We start from the raw sequence: 12,343 nt of genomic DNA, 5'->3' as shown, positions 1-12,343 counted from the left end.
AACTAAGTCCTTTTAACAGCTTCTTAAGACTTCTGCAGGAATTAATCACATTTTAAAAATAATATGGCTTGTTATTAATATTTGCATAGCAGTTTATGGAAACTTCAAGAAATTGTTAAACTTGCTCACAACAACTTAAAAAATTGGTGCTTTGTTACATGAACACAATTAAGTAAGACCAGTCTACTTCAGTCAGTCTTTTTAAGCAACCTTCATCTTCTGGTATCTCCTCTAACAACAAACCTATTACTTGCCCTGAAACTGGTCTCATAAGGTAAGCCTTTTACACGTCTCAGTTTCTACTTGAGATAATGGTACTCCAGAAAGCACATGGCTGTTATGTTGCTAAATGTGATATTTAGGTTTCTCCATTGAAGGGGGAAAAAAAAAAAAAAGTATTCTTTTTTTTTCATGAAAACATTCCTGTTAAAAGAAAATCTCTAGGTAGTATTTGCCCTTTAATTTTGAAGAATAATTAAATTTAGTATTGGTACATCCATTTTAGAAATTGGTTATTCCTGTTGCAAGCAATTTCTCCCTGAAAATGTAAATACTACATAAATACTCCCTGAAAGCAATCTCCCAGTAATTATGTTGTACCTTTCAACTAAAGGTAAAATAAATTTCAAAATTTTAATGACAGATCTCTATAAGTTAAATAAATATTACACCATTATGAAGAAAGTTAAACTGAAATATGGACACTAACACTGATACTTTACTGAAAGTCAGAAACTTAAATCCACATATGGACATCTGCACAAATCATCGCGGCTTTTGCACTTGCTGGTCCCTAAACCCTATGGGAGCTGCAGGCTGTGTAATATGTTTGATCACGTAGGTAGCACCTCAGGTCATGGACCAGAATCCCTTCATGGTAGGTACCATACAAACACTGAGTAGAAAAACAGCTCTGAACCTAAACAATAAATAGGAACTATGCGCACAAAGTCTGGACAGGTTGCAGTAAGGGTGGGCCTTTTGAATTAAGCTATAAAGGGTTCTCAAAGAAAGAATCAAAGGAAATAATTATAGGCAAGAGAAGGAAGTGCACTTTTCACCTCTGTACCTAGAACTGACTACAAAACAAGATCAGCTGGTTTAGTTAACTAAAAGGTACAGAAGTTCAGCTGAGGTCTGCCTGGAGAAGGGTGACAAATTAGGCACATTGGCTTGATGTATCTGAAGTAACAGAATTTTATATTAGTGATTATATAATAAGAAATTTGTTCTGGCTTTATAGTCATGTTCAGGCTGAGATTCCCACCCAAAGCTCCAAGAACTCCCTTGGTTCCTCGTAAGCTAATATCTAAAATGGCAGCAAGATTCATCTCTGATAGACTGGCCACTTTCTCATCCTTAATTTCTTAAAAGCTATGAAAAACGTCATCACTGAAGTTCTCTTACTTTTGCCAAGTTTACGAAAGTTATGGCTTTGTATTTCTTTTGTCAAATATTTGTATTCCATTAGTTTTAATTAATCTGCTGTATTCTATGTTTATTGTTTTGAATTAACATTTTCATTAGCAAATGAGTAAAAGTACTTTGTTTCTATGGAACTGGTTTCTTAAATTCTTTAGTTATATGCTTTGACGTTTGGGAATCAACAATGTGTTTAACATCTCTGACAATCAGGGGGATTCAAATCTGTATTACAAAGTCTATCCTAAGGTAATTTGTCCACAGTCATTCAATAAAGCAGTAGCAGGTTTACAGGTAAAGCCATGCACACTTTTTTCCCTAAAATTTTCTGTGTATTATTGATTAGGATTCAGGTCTCTACCTGCAAGGACTTCCATCAAAAAAATCATGTGTCTTGATTTCCAGTTATCTACAAACATATGTAGGAAGATTATTTTTCAAAGTAATAATGAAATTCAAAAGGGACAGAGAAAAACCATTACAAAAAGCTGTATTTCAAAACTTGCTAATCTAATTTAAATAAAAGCATAAGTGAAAAATAGAAGCCATAGTTACTCACCTACGATGAGTAAGAAAACTACCACTGACATGTCCTGAGCCATCACATCCTGGGGTTGGACATGACATTCCTTCCGTCTTCACTGACTTCCAAGAGAACTGTGAGCCATTTAGGTACCCATCCTTTTGCCTTTTGGCAGCTAGAGGACACCCTGACGCACTGCGATGGGATGCATATTTTCCAGTTATATGACCCTGACCATCACAACCAGGAACTGGACATCTGGATAGCAGATAGATGAGATAAACTTTATTGTCTTGCCATCATATACCTGGTAGCCTCTACAACAAAGTCAAAATAAACCCGACATGAAAAGAAAAGAACAATCATGCACTGTGGTCTTAAAAATAGTCAAGATACCCTGTAGTGGGTAAAATTACAAGCAAAACCTTACTAATATGAAAAAAAAATGTTCTCTGATAAACTGTAAGGAGGCTCGCCAGTAGACGAAGTCACAGCTGTTGATATCGTGCAATTGCAACAAAAGGCCTGAGATATGTATTTGAATTGCAGGTGTTCATTACAGTAAATATCACACTAGAATTGAAATGTCAGTTACTGAGCTCCATTCAGAAGGAAAATTGCCTATAAAAACTCTATAAGCATAAAATCCTACTTAGTATAATCCTTGGTACATTTTATTTATGTGTATGGAATCTAAGGAAGACTTGTCTGAAGTCATGAAAATGTAAGATAGAAACAGTTAGGTCATAGCGGCTCATCAGAAATGCTGAGCACCTTTAACCACCCTCTGAATAGGAGAGGTTATAACAAACTATGTGCTACAGCCTAGAGAGATCAATGAAGGCAGTTCCGTATTCATCTGATGTTTTTCCTTACTTGGGAATTCCCCCATACATTTGCCCTGTATACTTCTAAAAAACAAATAACCAGGGTTAGAAGAAACAGGTTAGAATCTTCAAAGTGAAATGTTTAAAGAAAATAACATTTTTTCAGTACGCTGCTACATATCACATGTCAAAACAAGGCCGGTTGCTTCAGTGTTTGTCCTACACTAAAATATTGCTGCAACTCTCCACCAAGGATCCAGTCCTGAATGGCCTAAGCAGTCACTGAACCCGGTGAGTTCAGTGGCGACTGGTATCAGAGCACGCTGCAAGATGAAACGAAGACCTATAGGTAGGCATTTGTTCCTCTTGCAAACTGCATAAACAGACAGATTTGTTGCAGCATTCTCATACAAATACTCAATTCTCTGTTCCCATAACTATTTGATTTAGCATGCATGGTTTGTCTACAGTATGCAAACATGTTTCAGGGTTTTTCAGGAGATAAAGATCTACATAATTTTTTAATTTAATGTAAAAAACACATTAAAAACTGTTTCTGAATTATAGAAGATTGTATCCTTGGCTAGAACAAATCAGCACAGAACCTTGATTTGCAGTTCACTCATAGAAATCAATGTGGCCATCTGCTCTTGGATAACTATCACACAATAACATTTATGCCTTAATAAAAAGCTGAAGATACGTATGACCTTATAAAACACATGAAGGTCCTTCGACAATATTTGTTCTCACCTAATGGGCTCTTGGTCTTCTTTGTCTTCCTTGCTCTGTGCTATCCTGATTCCACTTTTCTTTGCTCGCGGGCAGCCTGAAAGACTGAGTGAAAGAAAACATTTTAAAATGCAATTTCTCATTCTTGGGTACAGTTCACAAGGGATACACTTTCTATCTCAAAAACTGGCAGAATAGGTAATCCTGTCCAGTTTCCAAAATCGAAGCTCAGACGGTTCAAATAAGGAGAGCTGCAGTATGCAACCACGAGGGGGAATCCGCGTATCTCGGCTCGTGATGCAGGACAGGACCGCAGGCACTGAGCAGACCACACGCACAGGCGGTCCCCAAGGAGCCAGGGAAAGCAGCTCTTAAGCTCTCTGCCTAATAATCCCTCCAGCTGACTCAGCAGCAGCAGCGACAGCTTTAAAGGGAATAGAAGGCAACGTTTCAGGGCTGAGAGACTTTATGTCCTCTGTACGTCTGAGAGGGATGGAAGAATAGGCTCAGGAAACAGGAGTCTTTGGATCTCTTGGTAGGACTACAGATTTCTCTAGGGAGCACATTAGAAACAGTATCAAACCTTCTGAAATGCCATGGAAAAATCCTATAGAATGGTTGAATAAAAACATGGCAGAGTTCAGAGCTGTACAGTGCCTTCCTGAGAAAGAGTTTAGGAACTCAGAACTCACCCAGAAAGAAAAAATTTGGCAGAGACAAAGTTATATGTTAGGCTAAGCAACGTTACGTTCGACTAGACACTGAGAATGTTGTTTTAACTACACAAGATTGAAAAAGATATTTCATCCATGTGAACCTCATGAGGTTCAACAAGGCCAAGTGCAGGGTCCTGCACTGGGGTTGGGGCAACCCCCAGTATCAGTCCAGGCTGGGGGATGAAGGGACTGAGAGCAGCCCTGCCAAGAAGGACTTGGGGGTACTGGTGGGAGAAAAGCTGGACATGAGCCGGCAATGTGTGCTCACAGCCCAGAAGGCCAGCCATGTCCTGGGCTGCTTCCAAAGCAGCATGGCCAGCAGGTCGAGGGAGGTGATTCTGCCCCTCTGCTCTGCTCTGGTGAGACCCCACCTGGAGTTCTGCATCCAGCTCTGGAGCCCTCAGCACAGGAAAGACATGGACCTGTTGGAGCGGCTCCAGAGGAGGCCACCAAAATGATCAGAGGGATGGAACACCTCTCCTGTGAGGACAGTCTGAGAGAGTTGGGGTTGTTCAGCCTGGAGAAGGCTCCAGGGAGACCTTTTTGCAGCCTTCCAGTACTTCAAGGGGGCTTCAAAGAAAGATGGGGACAGACTTTTTAGCAGGGCCTATAGCGATTCCCATTTTAACATATCAACATTAAAAAAGAAATCCATCAGTAAAACACCACCTTCCAAATCACTGAGATGAGAGACAAAGTAGTGTCACTAACGAAAAATTACCACAGAGAAAGAAATAAAATAGAAGATTAAATTTTTGTTTCAGCATAACAAAAGGTAGTTCAGTGTTGTATAGTAGGTTGTCTTCAGTAAGAAGAGACAGAAACAGTGGTAGCAAAATTTTCAGTTATTTTTGTCTTGTCAAGACCAGCGAGAACTGTGAGGAACAATGAGAGGAAATGGTGATGCAATCACAGACAGAATTCTGTGTTGGTAAATGAAAAACAGACAAAAATATTGTTTACATGCTGTACAGTCATAAATACGTCTATTAAAGAAAGGGAAGAATGTTAGCATAAGATATGGGACATAGTGTATTACCTAGCAACTTTTAGTGAGACAGCATGGCTGCATCTATAGTGGTAAACAGGAGGGACCTAGAACCTTGACCTAAGACCAGCAAGCTCACATCTGTACAGCTAAACTCTGTTTCTGTAAAGCGGGTCAGACATATCCATATTGCTTATAGAGAATGATCTGGACCCATGCTGAGCCCCAAATCATACCTGAGAATTTCCTGGGAGAGTTTCAGTGGCCCGGGGTCAGTACCATGCCAGGGGACATGCTAACAATTTAACAGTGCAGGTATCTGTGCTCTGATGCTGGCACCTGTGCTCTCATCCCATTTCATTTTCTAGTTTAAATGCAGCTGATAATTTTCCTTTTTAAAGCAAGCACACCAAAGTACCACAGTTCCCTGCGTACAAACTAAACCTTGGAAAGCCTGTGCCACTTATAAAAAGTTTTCTTCTAAAATAATAATATCATAATCTGTAAAAAGACAGAGGCAGGAGGAACAGAGTCTGAGGGATTTAGAATAAGAGGAAGCAGACTCTGGGGCAAGGGTGCAGTTTGGGAACAGGTTGGTTCATTGCCTCCTGTACAACCTGGACTGCAGAAAGTGAAGGGGAGAGGACAGGAGTTACAGATATCCCTAGCTCATCTGTGAGATTACTCGTACCCACTATGTGAGAATAATCAGGTTTTGCATCCGAAAACTAAATAGTTAATAGAAATGCCTCAAAATGCAGTACTTTTTTTAGTAGGTGTACAGATGGGTATGCTTGTGCATGATGACATTTTCATAACAAAATCTGAATGAAGAATGTCTGCCTTGACTAATGATTTAATGCTTTCTACATATTAAATCAATTTAATTATCACCTACTTATTGGTATTTTGGTCCATCATCTTTTTGCAATAGACCTTTCTATTCTGGCATTATGATTTATTAGAAAATTCTAAGACCTTTCTGGTCGTCTAAACAGACATTTCCAACAGACAGCTTCTGAGGTTATGATTAATTCATTTTTCCTCTGACAGCAGATTCACCAAGAAAACATATGTCAAGGATGAGCCTGTGCTTTAATTTTTTTTTATCCAAAAGCTATTAAAAAGTAAACATACTGCTTCATTTTTATATCAGTTTAATTCCTTATATTTGAAGACAAAAGACAACAAGGGAAATTCAACACTAGTATATGCTGATATAACCTCCTGCATATACTGAATGGGTGCATGGAACTGCAAAGAGTTACGGCAGAGTTAAATCTGCCTTCACGTGCGCTTGCTGTTGAGCAGCCATTTTAAATACAAATGATACCTGGACATCTTGGCAGCCATTTAGGAGAGAAGTTTGTCATTCCTTTCCTTCTGAAACTGAAAGGGTTGTAAGGGATGGTACCCAATACAAACAAAAATGCTAACTCAGAAGCAAGCAGAGATAATGCTAATTTTCAGTGTGGGAATTAGAAAGCTTCACTGTGAACGTGCTGTGGGGTCTTTCATACTTAACAGCTCCAGATTTAGGCTACTAGTTTGCTGGTCTTTTAAAGAGAGTGCATTTTGCCAGCCTCACCACCGCCAAGAACAGCCTTGACAGATACCGTGACCTGAACAGTGTGGGGCTGGCTCCATGAAAATGTGACAGGTCTCCTGGGGACATCGGTGGTTTTAGGGAAAGAAGACATTACTCCTTCAGTATCTACACACCCATGCCTGCAGGCAGCAAGGACACAGGGCTGCCAGAGGCCTTTTGGAAGAGAAACAAAGGAGTTACGTGTTCAGTAGAGACATGGTGGCATTTCAAAAGGTTGAATGTGTTAAATCCCAATGGACTGGACAAATTCCAGATCACTTAGTTTTGCACCAGTTTTACTTTTTGTATCTTTTTGTGTGCTGAGTATGCTGCAAAATCAAATGAAAACTTGGTGCAGCACTCATCTGCAAAAATACAAGAACATAAGAATTTACAGATGGAACTAGGTAACACCATCCAACTCATGGTCTGGTCCTACAGTGGCCAGGAGACAATGCCCAGGGAAAGGGTTTAAAAAATGGATCGACATGCAGTGATTCTCCCCGGCTAACCTTGCCAGCTTTTAAGTTTCTTGTTTGTGACACTTTGCCTTCTGCATCTTCCCTGCCCTGCCTGTTTCTGGTTAAATAGACAACGAAATATGTAAACACCTTCCTGAAACAGCAAAGTCGGGGCATAGCTACACCAAGCATAGTTCTGATAGAGGTGTGAGCTGCGAAATCCACATATAGTTAAATGTAGTTCTAAATTTGACCTCAAATCCTATTGAAAGTGTGACTGAAACCCCTACATCATGTAAGTGTTTTTAAAATGTTTACATGTTCTCCTTTATAATTTTATTTGTACTTTCGATGTCTAACTGTGCATTACAGAAATTGTTACTGTGATCTTTCATTTTTACAGCATGTAAAGGTATCACACATGCCCAGTGTTTATGTTATTTATGTTTTGACTTTAAGCTGTTTGTTGTTTTTACTGGGAATACACTTAGACTGGGAATTGGTGTATTGACTAGTTGATTAATATTGACTAATTGACTAAAGCCAGTTGTAAAACCACAGGGACTTGATGAAGCAAGCAAATACCCAGACTCAACAGAAATCACATTTACTAACAAAAGAGTGGTGGGCTACACCATTATGCTTTGATTAAACAGTGGATAGCTATTTACGAAATATGGTGCTGCTCCTCTCTACTGATTTATAGTTCTCAAATAGCCACAGGGAACTGCTAATTAACAGCATTGGTAACTACCTCTACAGTGCTACCACAGTCATTCATTTTGGGGTTATCATTAATACCCTAATTAGTAAATGTGAAGCTTCCTTTGGCCCTTGGTAAGGATCACAGTTATGGTTTAGGTGGGCAGTCAAGGTAACAGCTTTCATCCATACATTTCTCTTTCCATTCTTTTGACATCGTTATGTACAATGCATTACGACTTAAAAACAAGCCAAGCTTTATTCCGAAATGTACTAGCAAGACTGGTGCATATTAAATAAAAGAGGTACTTTTTCACTCCGATTAAAGCTGGTAAGGCTTCAGCTGGGAGAGGAGGTAAAGAACTGGGTCCAATTTTGCATTTCAAGAAATACAGAAGGAGTCTGGAAGAGATTGACAGGAACAATCATGAAATATAATTTATGGGGAAAAATGCAGGAATAGGATTTGAGTCCAGAAAAAGTAAGACTGTGAGGAGAAGAGTTAAGTCATCCAGAATATAACGCAGCAGAAACTTGTGACTGTTGAATTGCTTCCCTGGGGTAGCAGAGAAGGCAGAAAAACTGGATTCATTTTCTATGAAGATTTTGCCAGATATCAGCAAAATCTTTCTACCTATTTGGGTAGTGAGCCATGCTAAAGCTGAGAAATGTTATTCATTGGTGATAAATAGGATGAGTTAGACCAGTCTATGTCTATGTACAGCCCTTGATCCTACTTCAGTATTGAGAGAGGTAGGAGAGGTCTGTTGAGGTCCCTTCTAGTCCTTCAGCTGTTTGATTTAAAGGACAAAACCTTCTCTTTACGTACCTTCGATGTGAAGCATAATTTCCAGTAATATGCCCAGAGCCATCACACCCAGGGGTGGGACACCTAGAATGATAATAGAAAAGATATGGAGCGGTGTTACTGACAGGAAAGATATAACGGCCCGTTAAAAAGCATTCATTGGCTCCGTCCTTGCTTCCACACGTGCCATCCCTGGGGACCTCTAGCTATTGCTAAACCTGAGCTTAATTCCACACCGGGGACAAACATACTTTTTTCATTCATAAAATGTTTTTCTTTGCTACTCCTCACCTGCCCACTCAAACGCTTTCTGGGTATCTCTAGCACCGGCACATTAGTGGAGATTTCCAGCAGCAGCCTGACACCCCCGCACCACCAGAAATGAGAAGGGTTGACAGCAAATGGAATATCCCCATGGTGCGTTCTTAGGTAACGGCTAACATTCCAGCCAGCCGTTTTGTTTTCCATCAGGGCTATTGCTCAAATCCCACTGCACAGTCTCATGAGGTCACGCCATGGAGACCCCTCCACCTCTCCATGAAGCAAAGGAAATGCCTAAGGTAAAGGAAATGCGTGTAGATGGGGCAGTAATGCTGGCCTCTTGCGGAGAAATGGTAACCCACCCCAACACTCCCAAACACCATGTTACAGCACCAGACAGAAGTCACTGATACAGCCATCAATGCGTTTCTAATAGTTGAATGACATTAGAGTCATCAAAGAAAATGGGTGTTTTTTCTACATTGCAAAGATGATTGCGATTACCACAAAATAAGCTAAATTATAATGCTAAGTAAAATCATTAGCTGGTATTTGAAGAGCGACACTAAATCACAGAAAAGACAAAGGAAGAATTAATTTATATTCATTTTACTGAACAGACAAATGCTACATGAATTCCAAAAAGTCCCTCTTCTTGAGCCTGAGTTTTGAATTTTAGCCATGCTTTAAAGCTTCATTTCAAGAAAGCATTCAAATTCAAAAAAGCATAAGCACAAATTCAGATGTTGCATTCTGAAACATCAGATTTCCATAACATTGAATTCTTTCACTATTTGAATCCAGAGTTCATGCAGACTTTGGCTTTCATCCTTTAGTTACATGTGTGCTTTCCTCAAAATTGGTCTATAATGGTAAACTTTTGTTTCACAAAGGTTTCTGCAGAGACTTGAAAGTTTCTTAAAATCGGGAATTAAGCAACCCCGAATTCAGTGCAACGGGGCTCTCATGTGCCATTAAACTGAATTTTAGCTCTTTAAAGTTAGTAAGCATTACCTACTTCTGAGGAGCTCAGCAGGGCCAAATTTCAAACATGATTAATGAAACCTTGAAAGAGATAAACTAAACTGGAATTTGTTAAATGGAGTTCTCATATGCTCTTCATCTGGACCAGTTCACTTATTCTAGAGAAAACATTGGAATATGGTAGCACTCCCAGGATGTCAGCTAGTAAAACCTTGGGGATTCACTACGTCACTGAAGTTTCTCTTCCATATAACAAACAGCCTGTGTGCTTTGGACAAGAAGTTTACACAACTTCCTTAAAGACAATTCTCCTTTTCTCTTGCTTTATGTCTTTGCACAGGACCAAATATAAGACCATGATCTTGACTAGAAGGTATAAGTATTACTGTGACTCTTAATATCTTAAAGACCAATATACAGGTTGATATTACACATTAATCTTTCTGCTTGTAGAAAGATAAAACCCCCTAATTTTTGCATAGTTTCTTCTGACACAAATTAGGTAAAAATATGGCACTTGGTGAAGAAGTTATAGCTCAGTCTGTATGGCCCTTACCATTCATTCTTTGCTGTGGGTGCATATGGCTAGCACAAACTTTGGATATTTTAAGTTAAAAAAAAAAAGGTTAGGTCATCTTATATAAAGGGTTTTATATTTTAAATACTTCATATCTAAATATTTAGATAGTCTCACTATTTATTTTTATTTTTTGGCAAATGTTTTGAAATCCGCGAAGACACAATCGCTTGCTCCATGTGTTTTTTTAATGCTAGGTATCTTCAGTGATCTGCAATGCCTGTTTCCTACTTCCATCAAGACCAGCTCATCACTGAAGCCTGACTGAAGCCTCTGAAGATATAGAATCAAAAGATATGGGAATAAGAATTAATTAAAGGAATTGACTAAACTTTGTCTTTAAATGTCCATGGCATCTAAATGATTAAAGAAGAACAAGGAGCCATGAGACTGCAGTCTCTCTGAGGTACTCAAGTATTCCTTCTTCATGAACCCGCTATTTGAAGCCACCATTTTCCTCTACAGACTTTTAAATGCTTTTGAGAATAAGCTATAATCAAAACTGCATAATGTTTTTTCCCATCTTTTCCAAGACTTTTGCTACAGGGAGGCATGATTAATAGTGTCTTAACAAAGAGGATTTATAAGATGTACCAGTATATCCAATCAATTAGTCTTAAAATTAGACCCTTACACCTCAACTGTTTGGACAGCCTTATACAATTTAAAAACCAGCTTATTTCTGTGTGATTTAAAAAAAAAAAAAAACCTACAACCTTAAGCAACTCAAGCTAACGAAGAAATCATCCTGCTGTAAATTGAACTGAGAATCTTTACAAAGGGCACTGCACAGTTCACATCAGTTTAAAATCATATTTTTGATTAAACCAGAAGAGATTTTTTTTATGTAGGCAAGGATTTTAGAAAGACCTTTCAGACTTTGATTTTGGCACTACAATATTTGTTTTAAACTCTCATTGACATAAACATAACAGATGAAATGAGAGTTTAGTGCAGTTTATAAGAACGTTTTAAAACCCTGGAACATTTTTATTTACTGCTGTTTCCATTCTATGGGAAGTGCTTATAACCACTGTGAAATATAGGATGCAGATAGACAGCAGTCTGTTTCAACTATAAAGTTATTACCATATTTATTTGCTATCCTAAACTGATTAGGTAAGGAGACAACTACAAGTCCTTGTACCATTGGTATGGTACAATACCTTGTACTGTATTTTCAGAATGTCTCATCATACATAGGACTTGCATATACCCTGCTACTTTACTATCAGCTACTACCTATACATATTTGACTTAACCAATCATATGTACATGCTACAATGCCAGAAAAATGTAGGTACAGGTGCTTGTAAGAGGCAAACGATGTGAAACCCTTTGAAAATGAGTATCAGAGCAAGTGGAAAAAGAGATACACAGTTTCCCCACTTACTTAAAGTGAATGTAATTTGGCAGGAACAGAAGCTTATTTGTAGATTCTACATAATAGCTTATTGCAGCAAAAGCAATACTTCAGTACTCTAAAGAGTGAGGTGACAAAAGGAACTCATCCTGGAAAGCATGAAGTTCAGGACATACCATACTAGCACTTTACCACAAATTCAGGGCATCCAGTAGAAGAAAGGGCTTGTCAGTGAAGGGGAATGCAGTTAGCACCACCTTGATGTCCCATACATTTCACAGAACAACCCAGAAAAGCTTTTTTAGGAACACAAGCATAAGCAGAAAGCAGGACAGGCAGCAGAACAGCAACAGCTGTGGCAGCTGGGTTCAGTATTGGGCTTAGATTCAAT

The 12,343-nt window shown here is 38.8% G+C and overlaps 1 protein-coding gene across 1 annotated transcript in view; it reads right to left on the bottom strand.

Moving 5' to 3' along the window:
• The window catches only part of MYT1L (myelin transcription factor 1-like), an 84,645-nt gene that overhangs the window by 20,234 nt on the left and 52,068 nt on the right, over nt 1-12,343 (bottom strand). Inside the window, exons 11-13 of the mRNA XM_010297347.1 lie at nt 8,789-8,851; nt 3,526-3,609; nt 1,982-2,203 (exon numbers count right to left, since the gene is read on the bottom strand). Coding sequence (XP_010295649.1) covers nt 1,982-2,203; nt 3,526-3,609; nt 8,789-8,851 — 369 coding nt within the window. The remainder of the gene's footprint in view (nt 1-1,981; nt 2,204-3,525; nt 3,610-8,788; nt 8,852-12,343) is intronic.

This window comes from Phaethon lepturus, unplaced genomic scaffold (genome assembly GCF_000687285.1).
Source record: "Phaethon lepturus isolate BGI_N335 unplaced genomic scaffold, ASM68728v1 scaffold20761, whole genome shotgun sequence".
NCBI classification, from domain to species: domain Eukaryota; kingdom Metazoa; phylum Chordata; class Aves; order Phaethontiformes; family Phaethontidae; genus Phaethon; species Phaethon lepturus.
This window is presented reverse-complemented; position numbering and strand designations above follow the sequence as displayed.